Source organism: Leopardus geoffroyi, chromosome B4 (genome assembly GCF_018350155.1).
Source record: "Leopardus geoffroyi isolate Oge1 chromosome B4, O.geoffroyi_Oge1_pat1.0, whole genome shotgun sequence".
Classification (NCBI taxonomy): Eukaryota; Metazoa; Chordata; class Mammalia; order Carnivora; family Felidae; genus Leopardus; species Leopardus geoffroyi.
Window position 1 is genome coordinate 95602626 of NC_059341.1, and position 27263 is coordinate 95629888.

Below are 27263 nucleotides of genomic sequence, written 5' to 3' on the forward strand. Positions count from 1 at the left end.
TTTCTTACAGTATTGTTCATTGAATGTATGTTTATATTTTTGCCTTTCCATATTTTTTCACATTTTAATTGTTTTTTAAAAATACATTGCTTATAAATTGTCAATGAAACATAGGTTTCTAAAACCCTGCTTACTAGTTTTGGTAAATTGTATTTGTTACAGAATGTTTTCATCCCTTAGTACTTATTCAATGTGTGAAGGTACCTAGGTCACCAACATTGCTCACTTGCTATGAAACAAGTATTTTTAATGGCTTTCCTTCTCTTCTCTAGAGTATTGTTTGATCAGCTCCAGATTTTGTAAAAACACTGTTTGGCCATAGTTAGTTTTACAGATTTAGGTGAAAAAACAAAAACAAAAAACCTTGTCATCTTCAAACACTTTAACCCTACTCATAACACTGATACACTCTTTTATCAGATTATTTGATGGTAAAGATGCCTACTTTCATTGTGGAATTTGCATTAACAGCTCTTTTTGACATTCTTAATTACTTCTGGCCTTGCCTTAAGTTCAAACTTGTTTTTGTTTTCTCATGTTTAGGCTTGTGCAAAAAAGGGAGGCGTTTGTAACTATTTGCCACGTACCAATGTGCACTGCTTTAGAATGGAGGGCACTATGGAGAGATTTGGTGTTTCTTTTAAGTAGCTGAAAGATAAACTATATTTACATAAGAATGATGTGTTTTAGAGCACTAAATTCAGTTAAAGAAAAACATCGCTTAATTCAGGTAAACTAAACCTTTATTGAGTGCCTGTTGTGTATCCTCCTGAAGACTAAAGGCAGAGGATGCAAAGATGACTGTGACACAGACCCTGTCTCTGAGGAGTTTATATTCTAGTTGGGAAAGACTGTGTTGTATGAAAGAAGATCTTTTATGGAAAGCAATAATGGCACACTTTACCAGTAGTGGAAGGAGAACAAGGTTTCAGGAACAATAGTTTTACACTAAACTACATGTTTTTGAGATCAGTTACTTCTACCAGTGTATCCAGTAAGTTGGTTCTCCAAGCACATCAAATAGTGCCCTTAATCTCTGTTTTCCTCCAGACTTAGGTGTACATTCTTTGCTTTTTGTTTTTTAATTCATCTGTTTAAGACATTATGGTTCTCAGTTATTCATGGAGAGACTTCAGGAACATTTTCAAATAAAGGTTAAACTCAGAAAAATGAAAGTAGTGTTTGTTTTTAAACATATTGTTGTTTTATATGGGGAGGTCAAAAGTATACACTTCTGTTTTTCTTCATCTGGAAGTTAGTGTTCTCTTACTGTATATCTAAAATTATTTTCTATGTACCCAGTATGTCTGGATTTGGAATGAACAGGAATCAGGCATTTGGAATGAATAACTCCTTATCAAGTAACATTTTTAATGGAACAGGTAAGCTTATTCTGGAGGTAGTACCCTATAAAAAATATGGTAGATCTTTGAAATATGAAGCAATTCAACATACTGGTCTTAAAATATTAATAGATTTTTGTGTTAAACTGGTAGAATTTAATTTAGTGAGAATTTGACAGGAATAGGGTTTAATTCAAGTGAATAGTTGAGAGATATTTAAATATATTTTTTCACTTGATGTGGTAATAGCATAGTGTTATAACTTCAGAATTATTTCCTTAATAGCTAGAGAAAGCCCCTGAACATTACCCTAGTCTGTATTTATGCTTCAGAATTTTTTTTGCTTCAAGAGCGTTTCCTATCCTCAGTCCTGTCACTACAGTCTAATTTAGGTTGAGTGTTACAGCATTCTGGTTATAGGGACCCAGATTGAAGAAACCTTTAAAATTTTATTGGAGCACTTAACAACTTTTTCTTAATAATTTTAATAATACTAATTTTGGCATTTAACCCTTGGATTTTTTATCCAGTTTTATATGTAAAGTTCAGAATTTAATTACAGAGAAATCTGATTTTGAATTCCTGCAGTCCATTGGTTTCTTTCTTTTATCAACTGCTTCAGAGAGAAGAGAACAGGAGGCTTAATTGCTATTCTGCTTCAGATTTCACCCTCTTCCATCCTTGCCTCCAGACCCTTTCCAGAGAAAAGAAATAAAGGACGTTGTTACAGTCATAGGAGCAAAAATGAATTGATCATTCAGAGAGAAATATATGTGAAGGAAGTGGAAGGGGAAGAATGATCAGTGAAATGAAGCATATGTGGAAGCATCAGACAAGATTTAGTAATGAAATGTCATTTGTGACTATGAGCTTTTAATTTTATGTGGTATTATATGTGTAGCAGCATAGATTGATCAAATTAGACTTTAAAATTCCAAATTGTAGCATTTAAAACTTACAGTTTTATGTTTAAGGTGTTAAAAATGATATGAAGTACCATATTCCCACTGTTTCTGAAATGTTCCAATTTTTTCATATTTTATTATCTCTGAAATCAGACTATGTATCATAGTTTAATTGGCAAGTTATTTTTTTTTTCCTAAATGGACCATAAAGTAACAGTGTGTCTGACAATGCCATCTTATATTCTGAATTACGCTTTTCCACACTTCCATAAATTTTAAAATTATTTTTAAAATTCAGTTTAACTAAACTTTAACTATTTTTAGGAAAATTGTCTCCAAGTCTTTACCTAAATATTCAAATTTGGGGGTTTATTAAGTATTTTTTAGGTTAAAATTCTCAGATAGCATGGCAATTTTAAATTCCATCTTAGAGGACCTGAAGATGTGTATTGAAAGTTAATACATATTCAAAGTTTTTGGTTAATTTATAACTATATAACTAACTATAATAGAATAATTCAAGAAAGATAACTTTTGTAGATTGAAACACTATAAATTTGTCCTGTTGGTCTTTTTATGTAGTAGTATCTTTTTTAAATTAAAAATTAATAAATTGCTGTTTGTTTAGAAACAGTGGATATGATTTTATCATTTACTCTTCATAATTTTAAATTATAACCTGAGTTGGATTGTTATGAGAGTGTGTTGTTTTTCTGTCAACAAAGTAATCTTGAGGTAATTAGTTTCTGAGATTTTTCTAATTATGAAACTTGGAGAAAAATTCAAAATTAACTGAAACGCCACATAAATTAAAAATGCTATAAAACATGAAAACATCAGATGAAACAGAGTTTTTAAAAAAAACCCTATAGTTCAGGCTAAAACTAAGGTAGAAAATTAAATTCTTCAAAAATTAAGCATATAAGATTGTAAGAATAATAGAATAATAAAAGTTGAGAAGAAATTAAGGGGATGATTTAATCCCCAACATAGAGGGGCCCCTACCTGGCTCAGTTAGTAGAGCATGCAAGTCTTGATCTTGGGGTTATGAGTTTGAGCCCCATGTTGGGTGTAGAGATTACTTAAAAATAAAATCTTTAAAAAATAGGCAAAGTAGAAATATTAGGTTAAATTTCAGGCTGATCTTTTTCATTTAAAATGAACAAAAATTAATTTTACTCATTTAATGTATTTATTGAGCGCCTACTGTGCAATAGGTAATATAATCTTCTGGGCTTTGCATCATATTCCCATGCTTCCCAAACTCTTGCCAGACATGGGAACCCTATTTATATTGTGTCTGCCCCACCTGGCTATACTCCCCAACTGCAGAAACAGACACACACACACTTGCACACACATACGTGTGTATGGGACAAGTAGATCACAGGACAGAAGTCCTTAGAGTTTCTGCTCCCACTGCCTGTGTTTCAGATATGATTCTGGTCATTTGCAAGAGGCACTGTCATTATCACACCTGTGTGTAACTAAAGCTCCAAGCATCCAGATACTACCTCTGCTTTTGGATATAATGAAAAGAACAGTTACATCACAACGGTCTCTCTCTTGTTAGCTAACAAGAGAGCTATAACTTTAGAGTACCCTCCTTCACAGGGGAAATAATGTACCACGTTAACTCCTTATTGTCTATCTTAAGTCTCTAGGATTTGGGGTTTTTATTATGCTAGCTACATATTGTTTGCTGAATTATTCATGAAATTCTTTTGCATGAAATAAGTCCACAAGTGTTTAATGTACACTTATACATACTTAGTACAGTGCTGTGTCTTTAGGAAGAAGGTACTGTCATTTCAAATTATACGATGGTTGGTGTTTAATAATCCCTTTAAAATGTTTGTACAGAGTGCCTGGCTGGCTCAGTCAGTAGAGTATGTGGCTCTTGATCTCTGGGTTGTGAGTGCAAGCCCCATGTTGGGTTGAGAGCTTATTTAAAATAAAATAAAATGTTTGTAGAACCAATAATGTTCTTTCTCATTATTTAGATGGAAGCGAAAATGTGACAGGATTGGACCTTTCAGATTTCCCAGCGTTAGCAGACCGAAACAGAAGAGAAGGAAGTGGTAACCCAACTCCATTAATAAACCCCTTGGCTGGAAGAGCTCCTTATGGTAATTAAGCTTTCTAATAATGGCTAATGGAAACTTTTCCATTGTGCACACACACAGAGACATACACATTTGTGTACATATGCATGTTCATGTCTGTACACACACACACACATAATATGTTTTCTAATCAGAGTAGCATAATTTCGTCAAAGCTGATACATGCAAAGTGCATTTTCCTTCCAGAATACCATGATAGCAAAGTTAGATGGGAAACAGTTTGTACAGAAACCCAAAAGGAAATGTTCATTGGTATTCAGAGGTTTTCTTCTGGCATTTCTGCCTTAAGTGTACCATAATGATTAAGGTGCCTTTTCTCTTCTTAATTCATCACACATTTTTGAAGAATACATTCCTACATTCCTGGTGATTAGTAATGACTGACTTTACATGGAATATTTTTCCTAAGCCAGTTTCTCAACCTCCACACTACTGACATTTGGGTCAGATAATTCTTTGTAAATGGGAGGGGGGGGGGCTGTTCTGTGCATTAGAGAATGTTATAGCAACATCCCTGGCCTCTGCCAACTTGATGCCAATAGTACCTCTTCCCACCATCGTTTTGACAACCATAGGTGTCTCTAGACATTGACACATGTCCCATGGGAGAAAAAATTGCCTTCTGTTGAAAACTGCTGATAGGGTCATGGATAGTTCATGTAGACTCTTGGTCACAATTAAAGCCCTTTCTCACTGTCTCTAATAATTAAGAGATTTGGCTAAATGAAAAGGAAGGGCATGAAATGTGTGCAATAACAATTTAGACGTGAAAATTATGTAACAACAATGTAGCCATATTCTCTTTACCCATTGCACATAGTTGTTTCCTTTTGGGAGAATCTGATAGAGATCAGTAGCAGAAACAATGAACTTAGAAGCATCAGTTCATAACTTTTTTAAGATAATGGTTTCTCCCATTTTCATCCAAGAAGGATTTCTGTGCCTTTCAGAATATGAATATAAATAACAGTGTGTGGAGAAGGGAGAGTAGTATATATTGTTAGTATTCTAAAGTTTCCAAATTAGTCTTCCAAAAATAACAAAAAAAAATGATCTGCCCTGGAAGTTGAGTACCTAGCTACTTGATTCTCAGTTCAGACTCTAATGTTTTTAACCTTTCCTCATAGGTCCATTTTTTCATCCCTTTAATCATTCCCGTTGCTCTCCTTGGACCAACTCTAGTTTCTCCATATCGTTCTTGAATTGTGGAGCCCCAAACTGGATATTGTTCTCCAATAAGGGCCTGACTAATGCCAAGTATAGTGGGAGGATTACTTCCCAGTTCTTGCATGTTTTACATCTATTACATGGAGTCCAAGAAAATCTGAAATAATATGGAGTTGTTTTATAATTGATTGCAATTTGCTCACTCTGTAAGTCACTTTCAAGTAGAATACTGACATGTTCTTTTAAAATTTATTTTGTTCATTTGTATTTGACAATTAACTGGTGTTTATAATAGCTAGTCAAATATTTAAGTCAAGCTTTAAACCAAAAATTTTAATAACTATTACCAATATCAAATTGTTTTTAAGCATCTATATATGACATTAGATTTAGAATTATAGGATTACCACTTACTTCCCTTGTATTATTTTGTATATTGAGTTATTAATCAGTATATAAAAATATAGTTCTTCATTATTATCCTGAATACTAATTTTTTGAAGTGTGCTTTCATAGTGTAATAAAAAATCCTTTTGGTATGTTAGTATGAGGAAACTTTAGGTTTTTTATAATTTGTAGTAAAATAGCATAAATATGAATTAGAATTTTCTGGATTATTTTCATTACATAGTGGGAATGGTAACAAAACCAGCAAATGAGCAATCCCAGGACTTCTCAATACACAATGAAGATTTTCCAGCATTACCTGGTTCCAGCTATAAAGATCCAACGTCAAGTAATGATGACAGTAAATCTGTAAGTAACTGAGAATTATGTATGTGAGTAATGTAGTTTTTTCCCTTCAGACTTCTCTTGTATTAACAGTTTTATAGACTATATTAAGGACTTACTAAGTACTGTTACAAAATTGTTTATCTTGAATATCTGTAATAATCTAACTTCTGAAGAATGTGGAAAACCTTTATAACTTAGAAGATAGCCTATTTTTTTCCTATTTCGTATAGGTTTGCAAATTTCTGTTGAACTTCTCAGAGTTAATTTAGACTTTTATTGTAGTCCCTGTCAGCTGGATCCCATGAAGTTTGATATTATAGCCTTCTAAGGAGCTGTGTTTTTCTTGAGTAAGTTTTCTCCTTGAAGAATCTTTATACACATTTTTATTCCTGTGTTGATTCAGCCAACTCAGCTTCCTCTTTCTGACTTAACGAATGTGTTTTATTTCTTCCACATTTCACTGAAAATAGCTTTTTTTTTTTTTTTTTTTTTTGTGATGGGAGTTTGTATGTATTGTTAAAATAGTTGATAAAGAAGATTACTGGGTAAGAATTAAATATGAATTTTAAAAGTTTATATATTCTAACTTATCCTGGAGGTTTTTATGGTGATATCATAGGCAATGTACTGTAATATTTCTCTTCTAAATTAAAGTGTTGAAGAGTGAAACTTGAAGTATATCCCAAAGCATATAGTTCTGAGATAAAGATTATTTTTTTGTGACTGAAGATCTGAGATATATAAGAATATCTTTCATATATTTTTGTCCTTTAAATACCCAAATGTGTAAAATACAGGATTTATTTGTAAACCATGGGACAGTTGTAGAAACAAAAAGTTTCATGTAGAACTTGAAAAACAGGTAATAATATACTACCAATTTAAATATAATAAAGAATGAATAGAAAGGTAACTAATACGTGTACTCAATTTTTGCACTTAACAAATTTTAATGTCACATTTAATTTTTTCCATGTTAGAATTTGAATACATCTGGCAAGACAACTTCAAGTACAGATGGACCCAAATTCCCTGGAGATAAAAGTTCAACAACGCAAAATAATAACCAGCAGAAAAAAGGGATCCAGGTGTTACCTGATGGTGGGACTCTATAAAATATGTCAAAGATATTATAGAATTCGTTTCTTTACTTTTTCCTTAAAGATAAAATTACTATGTTCTTCTTATCCAGGTCGGGTTACTAACATTCCTCAAGGGATGGTGACGGACCAATTTGGAATGATTGGCCTGTTAACATTTATCAGGGCAGCAGAGACAGACCCAGGAATGGTACATCTTGCATTAGGAAGTGACTTAACAACATTAGGCCTCAATCTGAACTCTCCTGAGTAAGTTTTTTTCTTTTCTTCCACATTTGTGTATAATACTTCCTTGTGGATTTCCAGTTTTTAATTTCATGTGATCACAGTGTATTACCTGCAGCCACTCGTTGCTGTTCTCTCTTGACTCTTTGGGTCATTCCCTCTCATGTTAGCTCCTGGATCACTGTCATTTGACAGTATCATTCCCTTATAATTTGGCAGTTTCAAAATACACATATTTGATCCTTCCAAAGTCCTGAGATCTTGGCTCCTTGAGTTTCTCACCTCCAAAAGTCTTAACCCTCCACCATATCTCAGCTACTTACCTTGGCATTATCAGTAACTTCAGTTTCCCTGTAATTTTAAGTCTGCTCCCATGCCACTTCCGGTTTTCCGTCTTTCTCTCTCTAGTACTGACTCCAATAATCGTTTGACTCCTTGGGATCTTCAGTCTATTGATTCTTCTACCTTTTACTGTTCTGTTCTTCAACACCCTTCTCTTCGCCTGAGAAGATTTCACTTTCTTCTTACCCAGTTAAATTCTTTAGTCTTTCATAATGGCTTTTTACATACACGCTTGACTACTTTGCCCCTCTCTTACTTTGTCACGATTTCATGGCAAAAACTACAACCCTGGTTATACTTCAGTTATTCCATTCTTGATCTGTGCTATTGAACTGGTTAAAGAAAAGCACACAACTTCACTGCCTAGTCCTCACTTCTAGGAACCTCAAAAGCGGGCTCATAATTCTGCCACCCATAATTGTAAGTGGCGTGCCTGGTCCCTTCATTCTTTGCTCTCCTATGCAACTATTCCACACTCGTTTCTCCTAACATCTAATTACCTTTTTCCCAGTCCTTACTCTCAGATGGAGACCTTGCTTTTTTTTTCTTTCCTGAGTTTTTATTTAAATTCCAGTTAGTTAACTTACAGTGTAATACTAGTTTCAGGTGTAGTAGTAAGACCTTGCTTTTTTAATTTCTACTTTCCTAAGAAAGCTGGAAGTAATCAGAAGAGAATGTCAGCATAGTCCTACCACCGGATCTAACTATCTGCTACCATCTGCACCCACCTTCTTCTTGTCTTTCACCCTGTTGATCCATGCTTTCTACTTAAAGTCTCTCTTGAAAACTCAAGGACATAGCTCTAACCATTTTTGCACGTTGTTGGATCATTTCCGTCAGCGTACAAGTAATGCTGTTACTTCCTCTATGTTAATAAAGTACATTCTTTTTGTCTAATCTCTTCCATGAATTACTGCCTTTATTTCTTTATTCTTACTTTTTGAAGAGCAAAACTCTTTTAAAAAGCCATTTTTTATCTTCCATTTGTCTTCTCCCATTCTCTGTTAAACCCATTTCAGTTAGGATTTTGCTCCCTCACCCCTTCACTATCCTGCTCTCATTGAGGTCATCAAATTCAGTGGTCTCTTGTAGAAACTTGACCTGACCTGTCAGCAACGTTTGACATAGTGGATTCATTGCTTCATGCTTCTCATTGCTTTTAACTGCCAGCACCCTGGTTTGAATCACCATCCTTTCTTTCCTAGATTATACCATCAGGCAGTCCCCAGGTGTCCCTGATGCTCTGTGTGCCCCTCACAATCTCTTCTTTATGTAGCAGCCAGGGCAATCCTTTCTGAATAAGTTAATCCTTTGCTCAGTGCCCGGTAAAGGTCTGTGGTTTCCTTATGATTAAAAACCTAAACTCTTTACAGGCCTACTCATCTCCACAGGCATGATCTGTCTCTCTCCTGCTGCCACCTCAACAGCTTCTCCCTTTGTTCACTCTGTTCCAGTTTCACTGACTTCACTGGCTTGGCTGTACCTCAGACATGTCAGTCATATGCCCACCTTAGTTTTGCTAAGTTGCTTAATTTGCTCTAGCAGTTCCCTCAGACTAGAATAGTCTTCTGCCAGGTCATGAATATGGCTGACCCCCCTCACATCTTTTCGAATTTTTGTTCAAATCCTGTCCTATCTTTAAATGGAACCTAAGCTGGCTACCTAATTTAATGCAACTGATACCCCTCCTTACCCCTCCACCAACACGGAATATTATTTATTATGCACCTCCTCCTAATCCACCATCCTAACCAGAAAGTAAATTTCATGTTGTCAGTTATCTTTGTTTTGTTCGCTGATGTATCTCAAGCACTTGCAACAGTGTCAGGCATGTAATAGGCACTTAGTAAATATTTGGTGAATTTGAACTTTTGCTTTTAATAATTACTGATTTTTTCTGGCCATGTAAATGGGAAAGTAATTTTACTGGGGGCATGGTATTAATGAATTTAAAGCATTCTGAGTTGAAATTATGTATATATGTGAATATATAACTTGTAACTTAATATAGACACTGAGTATATATACAGCTGTTTAACCGTGTTTCATTTTTCTGCTGTGTAAATTGTAGTAAACACATGAAACGAAATTAGAAGTAAAGATACTCATTTTACTTTTGAAGTCATTTTTCTTGATTTCCTGAATAAAATTAGAAATCTTTGATTCTACTTTGGACTTCAGAGTGGTTTTTTTCTTCCCTCTTATTCAGAAATCTTTACCCCAAATTTGCATCACCCTGGGCATCTTCACCTTGTCGACCTCAAGACATAGGTAGGAGAATCTATTTGTGTTCAGACCTTTTAAAAATATTTTTTAAACTGAGAATCAGTTAATAAGGCTTTTTTCATTTTATTATCCAGACTTCCATGTTCCATCTGAGTACTTAACGAACATTCACATTAGGGATAAGGTGAGTGTAGTTTATTATTCTCCTCAGTCAGCATGAATGTATCTATTTTCCAGGCACTGTTTTTCAGTTTAGACAGCATAAAGTCTTTTGAAATAATTAGCAGTGGTCTCAGGGGTATGCTTTCATGTTGCCAATTCAATTATAACAGTTTTATTTCTATTTTAATGTTTTGATGAGAATCCTGGGTTATATTTAAAGAATATGTTTTAAAAACAAAACAGTGGTAGGTCTGGTCAAATATTTCTCAGAGTTCTTAATAACAGGTTATAACCATGGTTGATGAGAATCAACTATTTTGGAAAATTTGATGAATTTCTTTCTGATATTCTCATTTTATGCCCTTGTATCAATGAGAAATATATTTTTACAAATATTACAGTGTTTTCAGTGGAACAGTGTGTACATTTAAAAGCTATGACACTGGCTTTAAAATTTTTTTTAATTACCTAAAATTCTAGCTATAAAATAACTATTAACAGATTGAAGTTTTAACTTTTTTTTTTAATCAAAAAAAGAAAATGGTAGATACTCTTGTTGAGGGGAAAGAACTAAAATGTTCATTTCTGTTAGAAATTGTATCCCTAGATTTTGGCGTTGAGGAAAGATACGATTTATTAAAACTTACGTGTTAGACATATGTATATAAATATGTATTGCATTATATATTTATACATAAATATAAAATATTATATATATGTGTGTGTGTACACACACACACACACACACACACACACACACACACAGGTGTTCTGTGTCTGTACCATGCAATTGCATGGTCAAATGGATGTTGATTTTGTGGACAGGCAAGTAAAGAGATATTTCTCAATATGTCTCAATACTTGAATAGATGGAAGACAAGAAGTATGGGATAGAGCTTATTTTTTCTGTTTGTGGATCGTGTGATTTTTCTGCTACTTCTATCATAGGGCTTTTTTGCTCCAATTACCTAAGGGTTCCAAAGCCTTTTCTTACGGCAATTTAAGAAATACTGATTTGAGGGGCGCCTGGGTGGCGCAGTCGGTTAAGCATCCGACTTCAGCCAGGTCACGATCTCGCGGTCCGTGAGTTCGAGCCCCGCGTCAGGCTCTGGGCTGATGGCTCAGAGCCTGGAGCCTGTTTCCGATTCTGTGTCTCCCTCTCTCTCTGCCCCTCCCCCGTTCATGCTCTGTCTCTCTCTGTCCCAAAAATAAATAAACGTTGGAAAAAAAAAAAAAAAAAAGAAATACTGATTTGAGAGAATTTGTCACATTAAAAACTGCTGCTTGAATGGGGATAATATGGAGAGAAAAATTATATTCTAAGAATGTATAACAGTTAAATAAACATTTAGATGCAGGATTAGGTGAAGAGAGAAAAGTTTTTTCATTTTGGTGAGAATAAAGGCTTTTCCTAACACAAGAGTTGGAGTCTATTTAAACTCTGTTTTAGAGTTTGGTTGGCGGTTAATGTTTCTGCTTTATGGAGGGACATGTGAAGCAATCATCTTTTAGTCATCCATTTAAACAAAATAAAGAGCTATCACTTTATGATTTTTGTATTTACCATATGTGATTTGGTAAAAATACATAACCAATTTGTGAATCACTGTCAGATACAGACTGAGCTAACATTTCTTACAGGTTTCCTATGTATCAGGTCCTCTTTAAGGTACATTCGTATCCAGGCACTTTATCAATTTTTACTTACATTCTTAGTAACCTTGTAGGTCTCATTTCTCCATTTTATGTGGAAGTTCAGAGACCTTAAATAACTTGGACATGGGTCATATTAGTAAATAGTGGAACCAGGACTTGAATATAACTCCTGCATCTCTGAGCATCGTGTTCCACTATTGTTACTGTGTTGGGTATTAATAAACCCTCGTGTAAAACAGCATTTGGTATTGCTGAGAAGTTTTTATATAGCTTTTTATTTTAATATTATATAAACAGATGTACCAGAAATAGTTGTTAAATGACTCTAGTTATTTAAATGATAAAACTCCCCCTTAGGATTATAACTACCTATGAAATCATGTAATAACAGTTATCTACTACAGAGAAGAGGATTTGTTTATCTTGTTATTTTTACTATCGTGATAGCAATGTTAGGGTTTTCAAACTTATTTTACACTTCAGAATAATTGATTTCTCTTTTCCAGCTGGCTGCAATAAAACTTGGCCGATACGGAGAAGACCTTCTCTTCTATCTCTATTACATGAATGGAGGAGACGTATTACAACTTTTAGCTGCAGTAGAGCTGTATGTTCAAAGTATTTTCAAACACTTTTGTATTATAGTGGATCTTGTTTATTCTGAAAACTTTTTTTTTTTTAATGATGGCTATAGTCTGTCTTTTGTTTTTAAAGCAGAAATATTTCCATCAAGAAATAATTTGTTTTTACATTTAGTAAAATAAAGTTAATTTAGATTGAAAGTTTATATTGCTATGGTTTCATAGTCATTGTATACATAAAAGGAATTATTTCAGATTTAAATAATCCTAAATTTGTAAGAAGACAGGATTGACTTCATTCATGAATTTGGTGAATCTGATTTTTATAAATATGTGAAGTATAAGATCTGGTCGCTTCCTAACTGTGGCTCATCTTCTTATGGAACCACATAAGACAATGAATTGAATGACAATTGAATTTCATTTGACAATGAATTTCATCATTTATCTGTTGAGTATTATATGGGCAAGGCACTGTGCATATTTCTTGTGTGTTCTGAAGTATTGATAAAGTCCACATTCATTATCAGAAGCTTGTTGGCCAACTTAAATAAATTAATGTTAAGTAGTTGGCCCATTGGATACATCTTTTTTCCTGAGCATTTCTGTTTTTGCCCGATGCTCTAAGAATAAAAATTTTGTGTCATTTCTCATATGTCCAATTGGTAACATTTTGTTACCAATGGACTATTATAATAATCATGTTTACTTGAGTGAATTGTTAGTTAAAATTCATGATGTTATGGGGCACCTGGCTGGCTCAGTCGATGGAGCAAGTGACTCTTGATCTCAGGGTCCTGAGTTCAAGCCCCATGTTGGGGATAGAGATTACAAAAAGAAAATCAGGATGTTGTGATTGAGAGACCTAATTTTTTTTACAGATTTAAATATTTTATGATATTCCTAATAACATTTCTATAAATGACCTTGGATCAGATACTTAAAATGTAAAATTCACTGTGTTGATAATAAATTGTTTTTTTATTTTTCTATTGAGAATTTGTTTTCTCCCATGTTTTCCCCTCATTTTTTGTAACATAGAAATTGTTACCTGTTACCTTTTAATTTATTCATAAGTAAATAAATTCATTTAGTCATTCATATATCCATTACTGGCAGTTCTGTCTCATATCTCTTTTATGTTGAAAAATTACCTCACTGTATTAGTAGGAAGGTATTTGTTTATATGGAGGTTTGTTCTACCAGAGATGTTTTTTGTGGCTCATTTTACCTCCTTTGGATGTTACTTCCCCAGTTTACAAGTGATATAAATCCTCATTGATTCTTGCATGAATTCTAGTGGGTATCCTTTTGGCTTTTGAGAATTTAGGATCAATGAAATTTAAATAAAAAATAAAAGTAATACATTCGTGAAGAGTTTTTTGAATGGATATTCTGTTTCCAACATAGTTACAAAATTATGTGAATTTGGATAGTTAAATAGACTGTATTTAGTTCCTTACAAAATAATACAGTAGTTGGGATTTTTGTTTGTTTTAACGGATGTCTCAAGTTCTGTTGAATGTTAAGAAGAACAAGAAAGGAGTGAAGTTTCTGGAACACAATGTATCTTTATTTGGTCTAATTTTTATCACATTGCTCATAGAGCTTTTAAGATCTCATTTTGTTTGCATGAAAAAATTTCTTTAGTTAAATAAAGATGTGTATGTTAATTAAAGAGTGTGTTTTCTGGACAAATTAAAATTATTTTCCTATATTTCACTAGGGTTGTATTTAATAACAAAGTCAGGATAAAGAAGCATCTGTATTTATGTATTTTAGGTGAAACTATTTTCTGAGTAAAATTTTACAAAATGTAGAAAATGTTTGATGTGAGCCACAGGAAAGAATTAATTGTCTTTTTCTCTTAAAAATTGAAGTTTTAACCGTGATTGGAGATACCACAAAGAAGAACGAGTATGGATTACCAGGGCACCAGGCATGGAGCCAACAATGAAAACCAATACATATGAGAGGGGAACATATTACTTCTTTGACTGTCTTAACTGGAGGAAAGTAGCTAAGGTATATTTTTTTCCATGTGTAAATGTATAAATCTAGATTTTAAAAAGAAGTATCCTCTTTTATCTGTTTATATGTACCAAGACATCCATTCCAATAATGTGCCACATGCTTGCTAAATAAGTCTTTGTCATCTTCACCTTCTTGGCTTGATTTAAACTAGGCAAGTGTCTGGAAACAACTCCTTTCACCCATAGTTAGGAGAAGGATTGCTTTACAATTTTGTAATTTTTCACAAGCCATGATAACATTTGAGATATTTTTGTGTCTACTCAGTTGTAAAATAAAGATAACCCTCTTGCAGTCCCAATCATGTATTCTTATATTATTATTACTTTGAGCAGGTAGGAGATTTTCCTAAAACTGGTATATAAACAGATAATAGGCTTTTTAAAACACTTACACTCATTGCAGGAAAGATGCTTGAGTTTTTATTTACAAATGATATAAAGAAAGAAAATTGTAAGCATTAACCATGATTGTTCCTATGACTAGTGTGCTGAGTGTTGGAGGGAAGAGGGCTGTGGAAAAGTTGGTTGTTTTGGTTTGCAACTTTTCCTCACAAAAACACCTTTCTGACTGTTCCATGTGCAAAATTTTCATCAGTGTCATAGCATATTTCACATGTATGGAGTGTCTCGTGTATGTACTTAGTCTACCTAGTAGAGAATATAACTGACATTATCTGATTTCATAACTCCAGGATTTCTTGAATGCCTTTTCCACTGATGATTCATAGGATTAAAAACTAACTCTTTAGTTTTGTTTTTTCTCAATAAATTTAAACAGAAGAAAAGTATTTCTTGACAGTTCATTGGAGGATTCTTTAGTTGTTGGTTTGGGCTTTTTTTTCTTTTGAGTCAACCTCACTAAATTGATAAGAAGGTAAGACATTTTAAGAAGACAGTGTAAAATGCTTACCAGATATTTATCACAAGAGTTTTACTTCGCAAGATTTCATACAAATCTTGACAAAAGAAACAAGATGAGCCCAACTTAAAACACCAAACAAGACACACATATGAGAGGTTAAATCTTTTTTTATTATTATTAATTTTGGGTGTTTGTCAGTGGTGAGTGTTATTACTTCTCAGACCAAGTCCATATATCACCATACACTGTATTCAAGTTATTTTAACAGTTCTAATTGATATGCATATCTTGATTCAAAAGGAAGATCCGTGACCTAACCTTTTAAGTAGCAATAATGACCTTCATTACAAAATACAAGAGACATTGTATATGTTACTTGTTAAGAAGTACAGTATAGTAGAAAGCTAGATCCTTTGTATCATAGATTTGAATTTGACTCCTATTTCTGCTAGTTATGCTTTGACCATATACAAGTTTCTTTTCCATGCCTGATTCCTTATCTTTTAAATTGAAATCATATTTGCTTCTAGAGTGTCATGAAGATTAAATGAGATTACGCACGCACTCACACGCTCATGCACGCACACACACACTAAGGACAATGCTTGGCATATATTGGACATGAGATATATGGGACTGCCTGTGGTAGTTTGTTACAGTTTTTATCATCATTGTTCTTATAGCTTATTACTATTCTTCCAAAGATAGAAAAATAGTAACTGTTGTTAGGTCAGGTAAGTGATTCTTAAACTTTAGCTTGCATCACAATTACTTGGCAGCCTTATTAACAAGTTGCTGAGCCAGTGCCTCCATTGTTTCTGATTTAATAAGTCTGTAGATGGGACCTGAGGATTTGCATTTCTAACGAGTTCCCAGGTGATGCCCATGATTTTGCTGGTCTTTGTCTGAAGCTGTACTTGGAGAACTTCTCTGTCAGTTGATTCTACAGGAGAGAGAAATGTATCTTTAGAGGGGGGAAAGATTCCATTAGTAAATACCTGAAGTTTTCTGTATTCCATTTGAAGCTTTTTGTTCAGTACCATTGTAAGTTATTCCAGACAAATATACAAAAAGGAATGGATGTTTGCAGTAGATGGATATGTCATTTTACTTAAATTTTAGTTCAGTATATATGACAGATCAACTTATGTGTAAAAGTTCAGCTTCCAGAACTAAGCACTTTCCACAAAATTAGTCAGAAGCAACTTAAACATTAACAGGCCCCTTTTATTTTCCCATAAAACAATTAATTCCCCAGTCAGGTAAATGCCATTTTAAAGTGTGTGTGTGTGTGTGTGTGTGTGTGTGTGTGTGAGAGAGAGAGAGCGAGAGAGAGAGAAAGAGAGAGGGAGAGAAAGAGAGAGAGAGACGTGTGTAGTGTGCCTATATAAAATAACAATTTTACCCAGCTTTATCTGACTTCTACAGTTGAGCTTTAGTCTTAACCTTTACCTTTAAAAATTTTAGCTCTGAAGTTGGAAAATAAAATTTGAGAAGTATCATTAAACTGTTCCTTTAAAAAGTCTCTCTTGAGGTGATTGCTGGCCACTGGCATGGACATTTTTCAACAAAACTATTTCCATAGTGATGAAAGCAAGCAGAAATACTGGTTTCTACTAAGTATTAATACATAGCTCACTTCTTCTGTCATATTAAAATACAGAATCATGAACTTAAAACAGTTTTAAGTTGTATTCACAGAATAAACTTTTCACAATGGCTTTTGGTTTTTTGTTTTAAAGAAGCTTTCAATGTTTTCTCAGAAAATGTTTAGGAATTAAGACATTTAGTTCCATTTATGAGAGTTTATCAACCACAGAAAATCTCTTAAAATGCCATATCCCAAGTTAACCTCAAAGTCCCCACCTATAAACGTGGGTATGGTTTACTACTCACAGGTAAAGAACATGCATTATTAAACAACTTCAACTCATTGTTAAGAAACCTGCAGTATGAATTAGTATTATAAGTGATAGCTTGATGTTACCATATTTTGAAAAGTATTGATAGGTCTTGTATGCAGTTCTTTCTTTTTTGCAAATCATATTTCCAGGGAATTGAAGAATTGTAAGAATTGAAAGAATTGATGATTTAAATCAGAAGTATTTCTTACCCCTAAAAATTCTGTGACTCTGAGTTCTAGGATCCAACCCATTATTTATTTAAAGTATTTGTTGTATGTCAAAAATGTTACATACAAATTTTTGATACTGTGTATATTCTCCCCTTTTAAGTAATCTTGACAGCAGGCTATGTGGTCTGTCCTATGTAATTTAACTAGAATTATTTAGTATCTCACTAATTTAAAAATAGTGGTCATTCAGATAGTATATATAACCTTAATGAGTAGAATTTTTTAAATAATTTCATCCACTGAATCTTTAGGTGATAGAGGCTGCTCCGTTATTAACACCTTTCTCAAACTAAAGATTTAAAAATTGAAGGGGTGCCTCGGTGGCTCAGTCGATTGGGCATCCAACTTTGGCTCAGGTCATGATCTCTTGTTTCGTGAGTTCGAGCCCCACATTGGGCTCTGTGCTGACAGCTCAGAGCCTGGAGCCTGCCTCAGATTCTGTGTCTCCCTCTCTCTGCCCCTCACCCACTTGTGCTCTGTCTCTCTCAAAAATGAATAAACATTAAAAAAAATTTTTTTTTAATTGAAGAATTCTTTCAGCCTGACTTCACCTTGTGGGCCCAACACTGAATAGGATTCTAATGCTTAGAATTTATCATACCATAGCCTGATATAACATGTGATTTTTTTTTCATTAACTTCACTGGTACACATTAGTATTAGTATATCATCTTTATATTTTAATCGGAAATACATACTTTCCTTCAAAGTAGTAAAGATTATTTCTAATAAGTGTATTTAAGATAGTTGGCAACTTCCTAAATTTAAGTAGAGGATTTATCTTAGTTAAGACAAGCTGACATTTTTGAGAATTTGAGAAAACATTCCTGCAGTGTATGTTTCTCTATGTAATTCAATCAGTGATGACATTAATGCGTTTGTAATAATTTCATTTGATGGTCTGAATCCAGTGCATATGTTTCCATTCTACTTTACAATAACCTTTTGAGAATATGTAGCCTGATTTTATTAATAGAAAAACTCAGATTTAAGTTGTTTTAAAGTACCTAGATAAGTCTGTCTAGCTTTTTAAATCATTAAACTAATTTAAACATCTTCTTTTCGTTTAAGGCAAATACATAGTTCTAATAATTCATCATCTTTGAATATGTCAAAAATTAAGTGTTTTATTCCTAAAACAAATGAAAAAAAAACTTGTGTTTTCATATCAGCCATTCATTACACACCTGCCAGGGGCATTCTAGGCAGTGGGTGGTGGTGTGCACAACAGCCCTGTCCCTGCCGGTTAGACACAGATGTGGGTATGTGTTGTGTGTGTACATGGAGCAAAAGTATGAAAGAGATGTTACCAGCAATTAATGTTGGGGAACAAAGAGACACCAGTATATATTGTAAGACTTCTGTATTTTCGGAAGAATAAAAATACATAGAAGACCAAAACAAAGATTAAAAAAAAAAAAAGCAAAATTTGACCTGTTTAATTTCTGAATCTCTGCTATATGAGTTTTTAAATTCCATTAAAGTGTTTATGCTCCCTGAGTTTAAACTGACCTTTTAATACATAGGGTGGAAAATAGGTGCATTGGTGGAAGTTATAGTTTAAATTCTAATAATACTTTGTAGTTCACCAGTGTACAATGACAAGGACAGGACGACTGAACGAGGTTTAACTTCTGTAACTTTATGATTTGTTACAGTTACAAATAGACTTTTTACCCTGCAACTACGTGTATTTTGGAACTAAATTGCCGATTTTAATTTCTAAAGAATGATACAAGAAGAAGACATTTTCTTCACTAATTTGGTATTCTTCTTAAGCCAGGCAGTAAATTTGTTTTTAAAACATCGGGAGAGGGAGAGAGAGAGGGAGGGAGGGAGAGGTGCTTACACATTAGGGGGCTGTGGTGATTGCAATGGTGGCTCTGAAGTTTGCTAGTTTTAATGATAAGCAGGCAGCCTGTGTGTCTTCGTTACTCTGTCAGTCCCTATTTATAGGTTTACCATAAACCTACTTATTTATTATAGGTCACCTATTATTTATAGGTGAACCATTTTAGTTTAAAGTCATTGCAGGGTCCCTTCTTTATAAACTTCTGTCAGTAGGCTGAATGTTTTCAACATTTCTGCACGGGGGGTGTAATGAAGTAAATCTATTTGGATCTTGGGCTAAAACTATTAAAAATAATGTGTTAACACCAGAAAGTCATGGTCTGGATTCTAATCCTAGATCTGCCACTTCCTATGTGATTTGGTCAGGTTGCTTGTGAGCCTCATTTCTTCAGGGTGCAAAGTGAAGATAATGATATTTATAGAGTTATCAGAAAGATTACAGTAAACTTAGCTGTGTCTCTGGTTTGGGCACATACTAAGCTTTCAATTGTTAATGTAATATTCTTAAATTAAAATTCTTAAATACATGGTTTGGTATCTCAGAGTTTAATCATTATGGTCTAGGTTTTCATTTTAATTTAATAGTGGAAACATCCATTTTAGAATCCATTTGAAACAAGATAGGTATGGTAAAATATGTTAACCCATAGTGCTAACTTTACTCGCTGGCTTTCTTTAATACATAAGATATATTAAGGTTCATAATTTTTAAAATGGGATTGATTTAGTTTGTGCTATAATTGAACTCAAATTATAGAATTAGTACTTTTAGAACCTCTTGCTTTTTGGATTTGCAAAGGTACGTTTTGTTTTTTTTGATATACACAATTATTTTCTGCATCTCTCTTAATCTTAGGAAGTGTCATGGAATTACTTCATCATTCTTAAATTTTAAAATTCATGAAGTTAATGTATTTTGAAAGTTTAATTAAAATGAGCTATATAGTTTGTCTTGAGATGTGCCTACATCAAAATCGTGGTATAGTTTTCAATGGCACCTACATCTTATCAGTGCTTTGGGTTTGAAGTGGGAAGTCTGGAGATGTGCAAGTTACAAGTTCATTGTTTTCCCCAGATTTTAATGAGGTTAGGATAACTTTGTTTTTTTTTTTTTTTCCTAAAGTATAATAATTACAAATTGGAAAATCATTTCTTTTCTCAAGGAAAAACAAATTTTTCAGTTTTAGACTTCATTGAAGGTTGGCTTTATTTTAAATATCCAGTAATTTTCAGTGCTTTTTATTGGCCACACAGTAATTGCTGCTCAAGCTTTTATTTTTCAACAAAAAAATGCTTGGAGTTTCAGTGGTTATAAAATAGATGTTCATGAGTAGTCTTTCACACAGAAAGGCTGTATTTTTGTACTTATCAGATAGAAACTACAGCACATTACTTTTTCTTCAAGCTCTATTTTACTCAGTAGGAAAAAAGAGTTGGCACATCTGTGTCTATGTTCATTCTCATATATGTAGGTATTTTATCTAGTAAAATATATTTTGACAAAAATCTGGGATCAGAGGGAGAGGAAATCATCTAAATTCTTGAATTTGGTTTTATAGGAGTTTCATCTGGAATACGACAAATTAGAAGAGCGGCCTCACCTGCCATCCACCTTCAACTACAACCCTGCTCAGCAAGCCTTCTAAACAAAGACTTCCCTTTTCTTGGGGTATGGCTGTCTCAGCACAATACTCGACATAACTGCAGAACTGATGTGGCTCAGGCACCCTGGTTTTAATTCCTTGAGGATCTGGCAATTGGCTTATGCAAAAGGTCACCATTTGAGGTCCTGCCTTACTAATTATGTGCTGCCCAACAACTAAATTTATACTTTGTTTTTCTCTAGTTCGAGCAGGGTCTGAATTTTTTTCATTTATTTTCTTTTTTGCCAGCAGACAGACTTGGGTCTGTAAAGACAAACAAGTACACTGACAGAAGTTTACCATTTAGTTTCTAAAATGTAAAAAAAAAACCCACAAAAGACTCCACAAAATTAGACCACAAAATTTGCATTGTTCATTGTAGCACTATTGGTAATAAAATAACAAATGTTTGTGCATTTTTATGTGAAGATCCTTCTCGTATTTCATTTGGAAAGATGAGCAAGGTCTGCTTCCTTCATTTTACTTCCCCTTCTGTTTTTGAAAGGCAGTTACGCCAAGCTTAACGCAAGAATATCTGACTGTTTAGAAGAAAGATATTGCCACAATCTCTGGATGGTTTCAGGGTTGTGTTATTACTGAGCTTCATCTTTCCAGAATGAGCAAAACACTGTCCAGTCTTTGTTACGATTTTGTAATAAATGTGTACATTTTTTTTAAATTTTTGGACATCACATGAATAAAGGTATGTATGTACGAATGTGTATATATTATATATATGACATCTATTTTGGAAAATGTTTGCCCTGCTGTACCTCATTTTTAGGAGGTGTGCATGGATGCAATATATGAAAATGGGACATTCTGGAACTGCTGGTCAGGGGACTTTGTCGCCCTGTGCACTAAAGGGCCAGATTTTCAGCAGCCAAGGACATCCATACCCAAGTGAATGTGATGGGACTTAACGAAGTGAACTGAGACAATTCACTCTGGCTGTTTGAACAGCAGCGTTTCATAGGAAGAGAAAAAAAGATCAATCTTGTATTTTCTGACCACATAAAGGCTTCTTCTCTTTGTAATAAAGTAGAAAAGCTCTCCTCACTGCAGTGTTGACTTTGATTTGAAATTGTGAAATTATTTCTTCAACATGAAAAATAGACCCCCTGCCCCCAAAACCCTCAAGTTTTACAAATATCTAACTGAATGGCGTGACTAAACAATTTAAAATGTAGTCTTTTTTTTCAGCTTTTGACAAGTAATTTGATGGCACCATATACCATTTTACTTGTAGCTTAAAAATGCAGATGTATTTGTAGTTATTAACCAAGTTCAAAACAGAAACTATTTTTTAAAAGAGTTAACGGCTGCATTAGAGATAAAGTTTCCTGAACACTTGTGGGACCAGGCAAAATACTTTTGGGAGAAATTTAGGAGAAATGTCTTGATAGATCTTTGAGATTTACCTTTAAGAAGTAATATGCAAATTAAGGTAAGCCAAAAGGGAGTTAGGTAGACTTTACCTTCAGTTTGGATATTTCACATTTACAAATTGATGGATTCTTTTCCATCTAAAGACAAATACTGTTTTTAAAAATGTCTGAAGACTGCAGCTACAGACACTAGAGATAGTAAAAAAGGCAGTGAATTTTGATTCTCTGAATTTTCATTTTTAACCTATTTTTCTATGAAGAGTGAAAGTTTATTGTCATTTACCAAATCATGTTTGAAAATGAAACATTTATGACATTGCTGTGTTTGTGTATCAGGAATATAAAATGACTTAAGATTTACCTTTTTCTATGTATTTTGAGATATGGAGAAACTGACGTAAAAATACCAGGATTTTTTAATCTTTCAGATTTAAACCAAAGCATCTCCTCTGTAGGAAAGACGGCACTTACATCACTGTAGTTTTAACTGTTGTGCACAAAACCTTCTCAGATCATATTTGACATAAACCGGAGTCAAATCCTAGAAATTGATTTCTTATTTCAAAAAGGCATTACATTTTTTCATAATAACTGACTTTGTAAAATGTAACTTTTCCTACATAACCATGAGAAACAGGTTAAAAACAAAGGGTGGGGGGGAGTGGAGGGTAGGGGATCTTTATTTCTGTGAGTATAAACATAACAGTGTAGCGTGTCCCTGTGATCATGATTGGGACTTTTGTGAATGCCTCAGAAAAGCAAGACAGCTCCTATCGAGTGGTTTGTTGTCTTGGCCGTATAGAAAGTTTTACGTGCGCACTTTGCCAGTTTTCTAAGGTCTTTTTACCTTAAATCATCAAAATAAGAAAACTCTTGCATGTAAACCAACTTTTTATAACTTGTTAATATCTGAAATTACCGTGCTCTTGACTTCAAATCCAAGTTTTAAAAATCTATTTGAAATCTTTAAAGTACTATATTAAACTCTTTAACATAACACACTGTTACATTCTTTGGTTTTATAACTTGTGGTTATACATGTACAGAAGTTGGCCTGAACTAATATTTCACATTTTCTTTCATAGGTTTAATTCTGTTAAATTTTCCCTATATAACTAGTGACATAGATGTGTACGTTGTTAAATAATTTTTGTAATTATACTATAATTGGCTCTGGGAGAAAAAAGCTATTTAGTTGCAAAAGAAAATTCTTTCACCTATTTAGTTTCAAATATCTATTCTATGCTTCTTGTGGTCCTACTATAATTTATATGATAAAACTCCATTTTCAGGGATTTTTTTCACTGCAGAAAGTTTTCCTTAGATATAAAAAATTTTAAGAACTGAAAGTATATTTGAATTCTTACAGTATAAGATTAAGCCAACCACTTGTCTTTTCCGTTTTGCCACTGAACTTGGGACACCACAGGTGCTTGATAAATACATGTTGGTTGAATGGTATAAATTGATATTTCAGTTTGAAAATAAAATGTACAAATTAAAGCATTGGGCTTTGAAATAATTTACTATCTTTTTGCTGTAATTTCATTTTCAAAAGAATTCTTTTTAAAGCATTTTCAATTAACTTCCAAAACTTTCAAATTTTTCCCTCTCCACTCTTTCTAATTGACCCTTCCTCTCAATCCTTCATTCAGAAACAGATCTTGCATCCTGTTACACCTCGTGCTTGTAAAATATGTGGCATCTGAGCATGCCTGCAAAGAAGGGCACATTTATTTAACTTAGATTGGCTTACTAGCATCAATTTTGCAGAAAGTTGCTAAAAACCTAAATGTGCACATACATACATAAAAGGTATGTTCATATTTAATGTTCGCTTAACTAAGTTTGTGTAGTTAAAAAAGAAGACCTAGAAATACTGCCTAATTGGTTCCATTAAGACAGTCTGTGGATAAAAAGCCAGACTTCTCTCAATGCCTTTTTAAAAGCTAGGTCCTAATAGCATGTGAAAAGGCTGTTTCCTTGCCACTAGCATTGCCAGTGAATTGGATCACATTATGAATACATGACAGATCTAGGAGATGAAGCAAATAAACACAATGCAAGTCAAAATTGGGATCTAAATCTAACCCAGTAATTTTGTGTGTTAAATTGCGTAAAATAGGATACATTGAGTCAAGATAATTGCTTTTGCACTTTGGTTGCTAAAAAAAGTAAAGGATGGTGGAATGCAACATATCTTAAAAGTGGTTCATATGTATGTAGATCAATGTAAATTGTAACTGGTTCCAAAAATACTGATGTAATTTTCAGCTACTTTAAGAATAGTGCTCATAGGGCGCCTGGGTGGCTCCATCCCTTAAGCATCCAGCTTCAACTCAGGTCATGATCTCGGAGTTCGAGTTTGAGCCCCGTGTCGGGCTCTGGGCTGATAGCTCAGGGCATGGAGCCTGCTTTGGATTCTGTGTCACCCTCTCTCTCTGCTTCTCTCTCCCTCCCTCCCTCCCTCCCTCTCTCTCTCTCTCTCTCTCTCAAAAATAAAACATTAGAATTTTTTTTTAAAGTGTGCTCAGAACAAGGTAGGAAGTCTGCTGTATTTTAAGAGCTGCTATCAGTGAGGAAGGCAGGAGAATAGAATGTGGCATGCCGTCTAGCTGCCAAGCAATATATTACATGTTTCACATGCATTATTGTATCTGGTCTTTAGCATAGCGTCATCAAGTACTTTATTTTACATTAAATTTAAAATGTACCCAAAAAAACCCAAAACCCCAAAAACCAAAACCATGAAGTAAGAATGTTTACATTAGAGAATAAACTCTAGAAATATGGTATCTGTCTTCAGGTTTCAAATTCAAGAGTTGTAAGTAAAGATCCTGTGTGACTGAAGAACAGAACTCAGACTGATGAGAGAAAAAGATTTTGGTATAGTATTAGAAGTGAGGTAATTAAGATTTGGGAATGAGGTGCTTTGTAAGACATTAGATTCAACCTCAGAACATAACCAAGAAGAGACTCTGGACAGTGTTCTGTGCATAAGGTAAGGAGTCGGACCGGATAACCATGAATGTTCTGTTTACTGAAAAAGTGTTGAAGTGGGATAATTACTGTATTTTAGCAAAACTAATTGCCAACCATTGTAAAGTACACCATTCTGCGTACTACTAAGGAAGAAAGAAGGAGCTCAAACTATGATAAACCATGCATTACATAAATGGCATACCAATTTCAAGGATGTCATACATGGGAAGAATGTGCATCTTAGAATTGATGAGATGTGGACCTCGAAGAAGAGATAATTACTGGACAACTTAAGGGGAGACATGACAGCTGCTTCAAATGTAGGAGGGACCTAAGAGGGCAAGTCTCAACCCAGCAGGTGGAAGTTGGATGAGTCACATTTGGGTTCTGTATAACAAGGTGCTGGCCCACAATACTGTTACATGAAGGACTCCATCAACAAAAATGTCCAAACAAACTGGATGACTGTCAATTGCTATTGAGAGGACTGCCTTTTTGAGTAAAAGTTTGGATTTGACAATTTCTAGGCCTCTTTCAGCTCTTTAGAAGATGCTGATACCGTGTTTTGACCTGAATTTGAGGAATATGATGTATTCAAGGGCTGGAAAGTTAAATACTTAGTATTTAAGTGCTAAATACTTAAAGCATTGACCTAGTCCAAATGTGCTCTTTTGTGAGTCCTAGAGAAGGTTTACTTACATTACTGCTATATCTTTGGAAAGATTTAAATAATAATCATAATAATAATAATAATAAAAGAATTACAGAGTGCAACTTTATTCAACTTTTTTTGTTTTTACTTTAGGAATAAGACTATGTATGAAACAGTTGTAAAAGCACACAAATAGTAAATCATATGCATGTGTATGTTCACCAGATTTACTTATATATTCTAGTGCTACATTAAAGGAGGGAAGAGACCATTTTTTTGATAAGTTTTGAGGTAAATATTTAGTCTGAAATTGTACATTGCATTAGTGTTCAATCTCATATTTTATGCTACAGTAGTGATCACAAAACTTAAGTAGTAATCCTGTTTCTTATGTAAAGAGAAAACCGATCATTAAATTTGATGTGTAAAAAAATCTCAGTTTGGATGGAGTTAGCTCCAGGAGCTCAGCAGAGGCAAAGTTATCCTCTAGGTAATTTTCAAACTTTATGTGCACCTGAGGAGCATGTTCAAAATATTAGTTATAGGCCTCCTACTTCATTCATTCATTCATTCATTCCATTCATTCATTCATTCAGAGCAGGGGAGGGGCAGAGGGAGAGAATATCAAGCAGGCTCCACACTCATGGAGCCTACACATGACCTGAGCTGAAATCAAGAGTTGGACATTTAACTGACTGAGGAAACCACCCAGGTGCTCCTAGGTCTCCTATTTAGATACTCTGACTCAGATAACTAGGGAGAGACCAGAAATACATACTGTAGTAAATACAAGTCATTTCCGAAGCTAATGAACTAGAATTTACACTTCAGCTATACTTTGCCTATTGTGCAGGTACTAACTAGAATAAAATCTAAAATCTTAAAGTTTAGGTGAAATCCAACTAAGTTAATAACTGGGATAATGTACTCCTCTGTTGTGGGGCCATTCATTTTTTCCTGTATCATTCAAGTTCTAGTGCAGAAACCACATTATTACAGTAGTAATAGAGCAGAATACAAGGAAAACTAAGTCTGTTCCTGAGTATAAAACAGCAAGGATTGGTTTTTTTTTGTTTTTGTTTTTTCTTTTAAAAACCATTACTATTTCCTGGGGACATTTTTGCTAGATGTTGGGTTTCAGCTTCAGTTT

The 27263-nt window shown here is 33.9% G+C and overlaps 1 protein-coding gene across 7 annotated transcripts in view; it reads left to right on the plus strand.

Annotated features, from left to right (window-relative positions):
- CNOT2 (CCR4-NOT transcription complex subunit 2) overlaps positions 1-22150 on the plus strand; it is a 133510-nt gene extending 111360 nt beyond the window's left edge. For all 7 annotated transcript variants that reach the window (XM_045465394.1, XM_045465398.1, XM_045465395.1 and 4 more), the window contains 10 exons: positions 1303-1382; positions 4252-4377; positions 6173-6297; positions 7257-7377; positions 7469-7625; positions 10153-10214; positions 10304-10353; positions 12494-12594; positions 14449-14593; positions 21008-22150. In XM_045465394.1, coding sequence (XP_045321350.1) covers positions 1303-1382; positions 4252-4377; positions 6173-6297; positions 7257-7377; positions 7469-7625; positions 10153-10214; positions 10304-10353; positions 12494-12594; positions 14449-14593; positions 21008-21094 — 1054 coding nt within the window. In that variant the 3' untranslated portion in view covers positions 21095-22150. The remainder of the gene's footprint in view (positions 1-1302; positions 1383-4251; positions 4378-6172; positions 6298-7256; positions 7378-7468; positions 7626-10152; positions 10215-10303; positions 10354-12493; positions 12595-14448; positions 14594-21007) is intronic.
- Positions 22151-27263: the final 5113 nt, after the last annotated feature.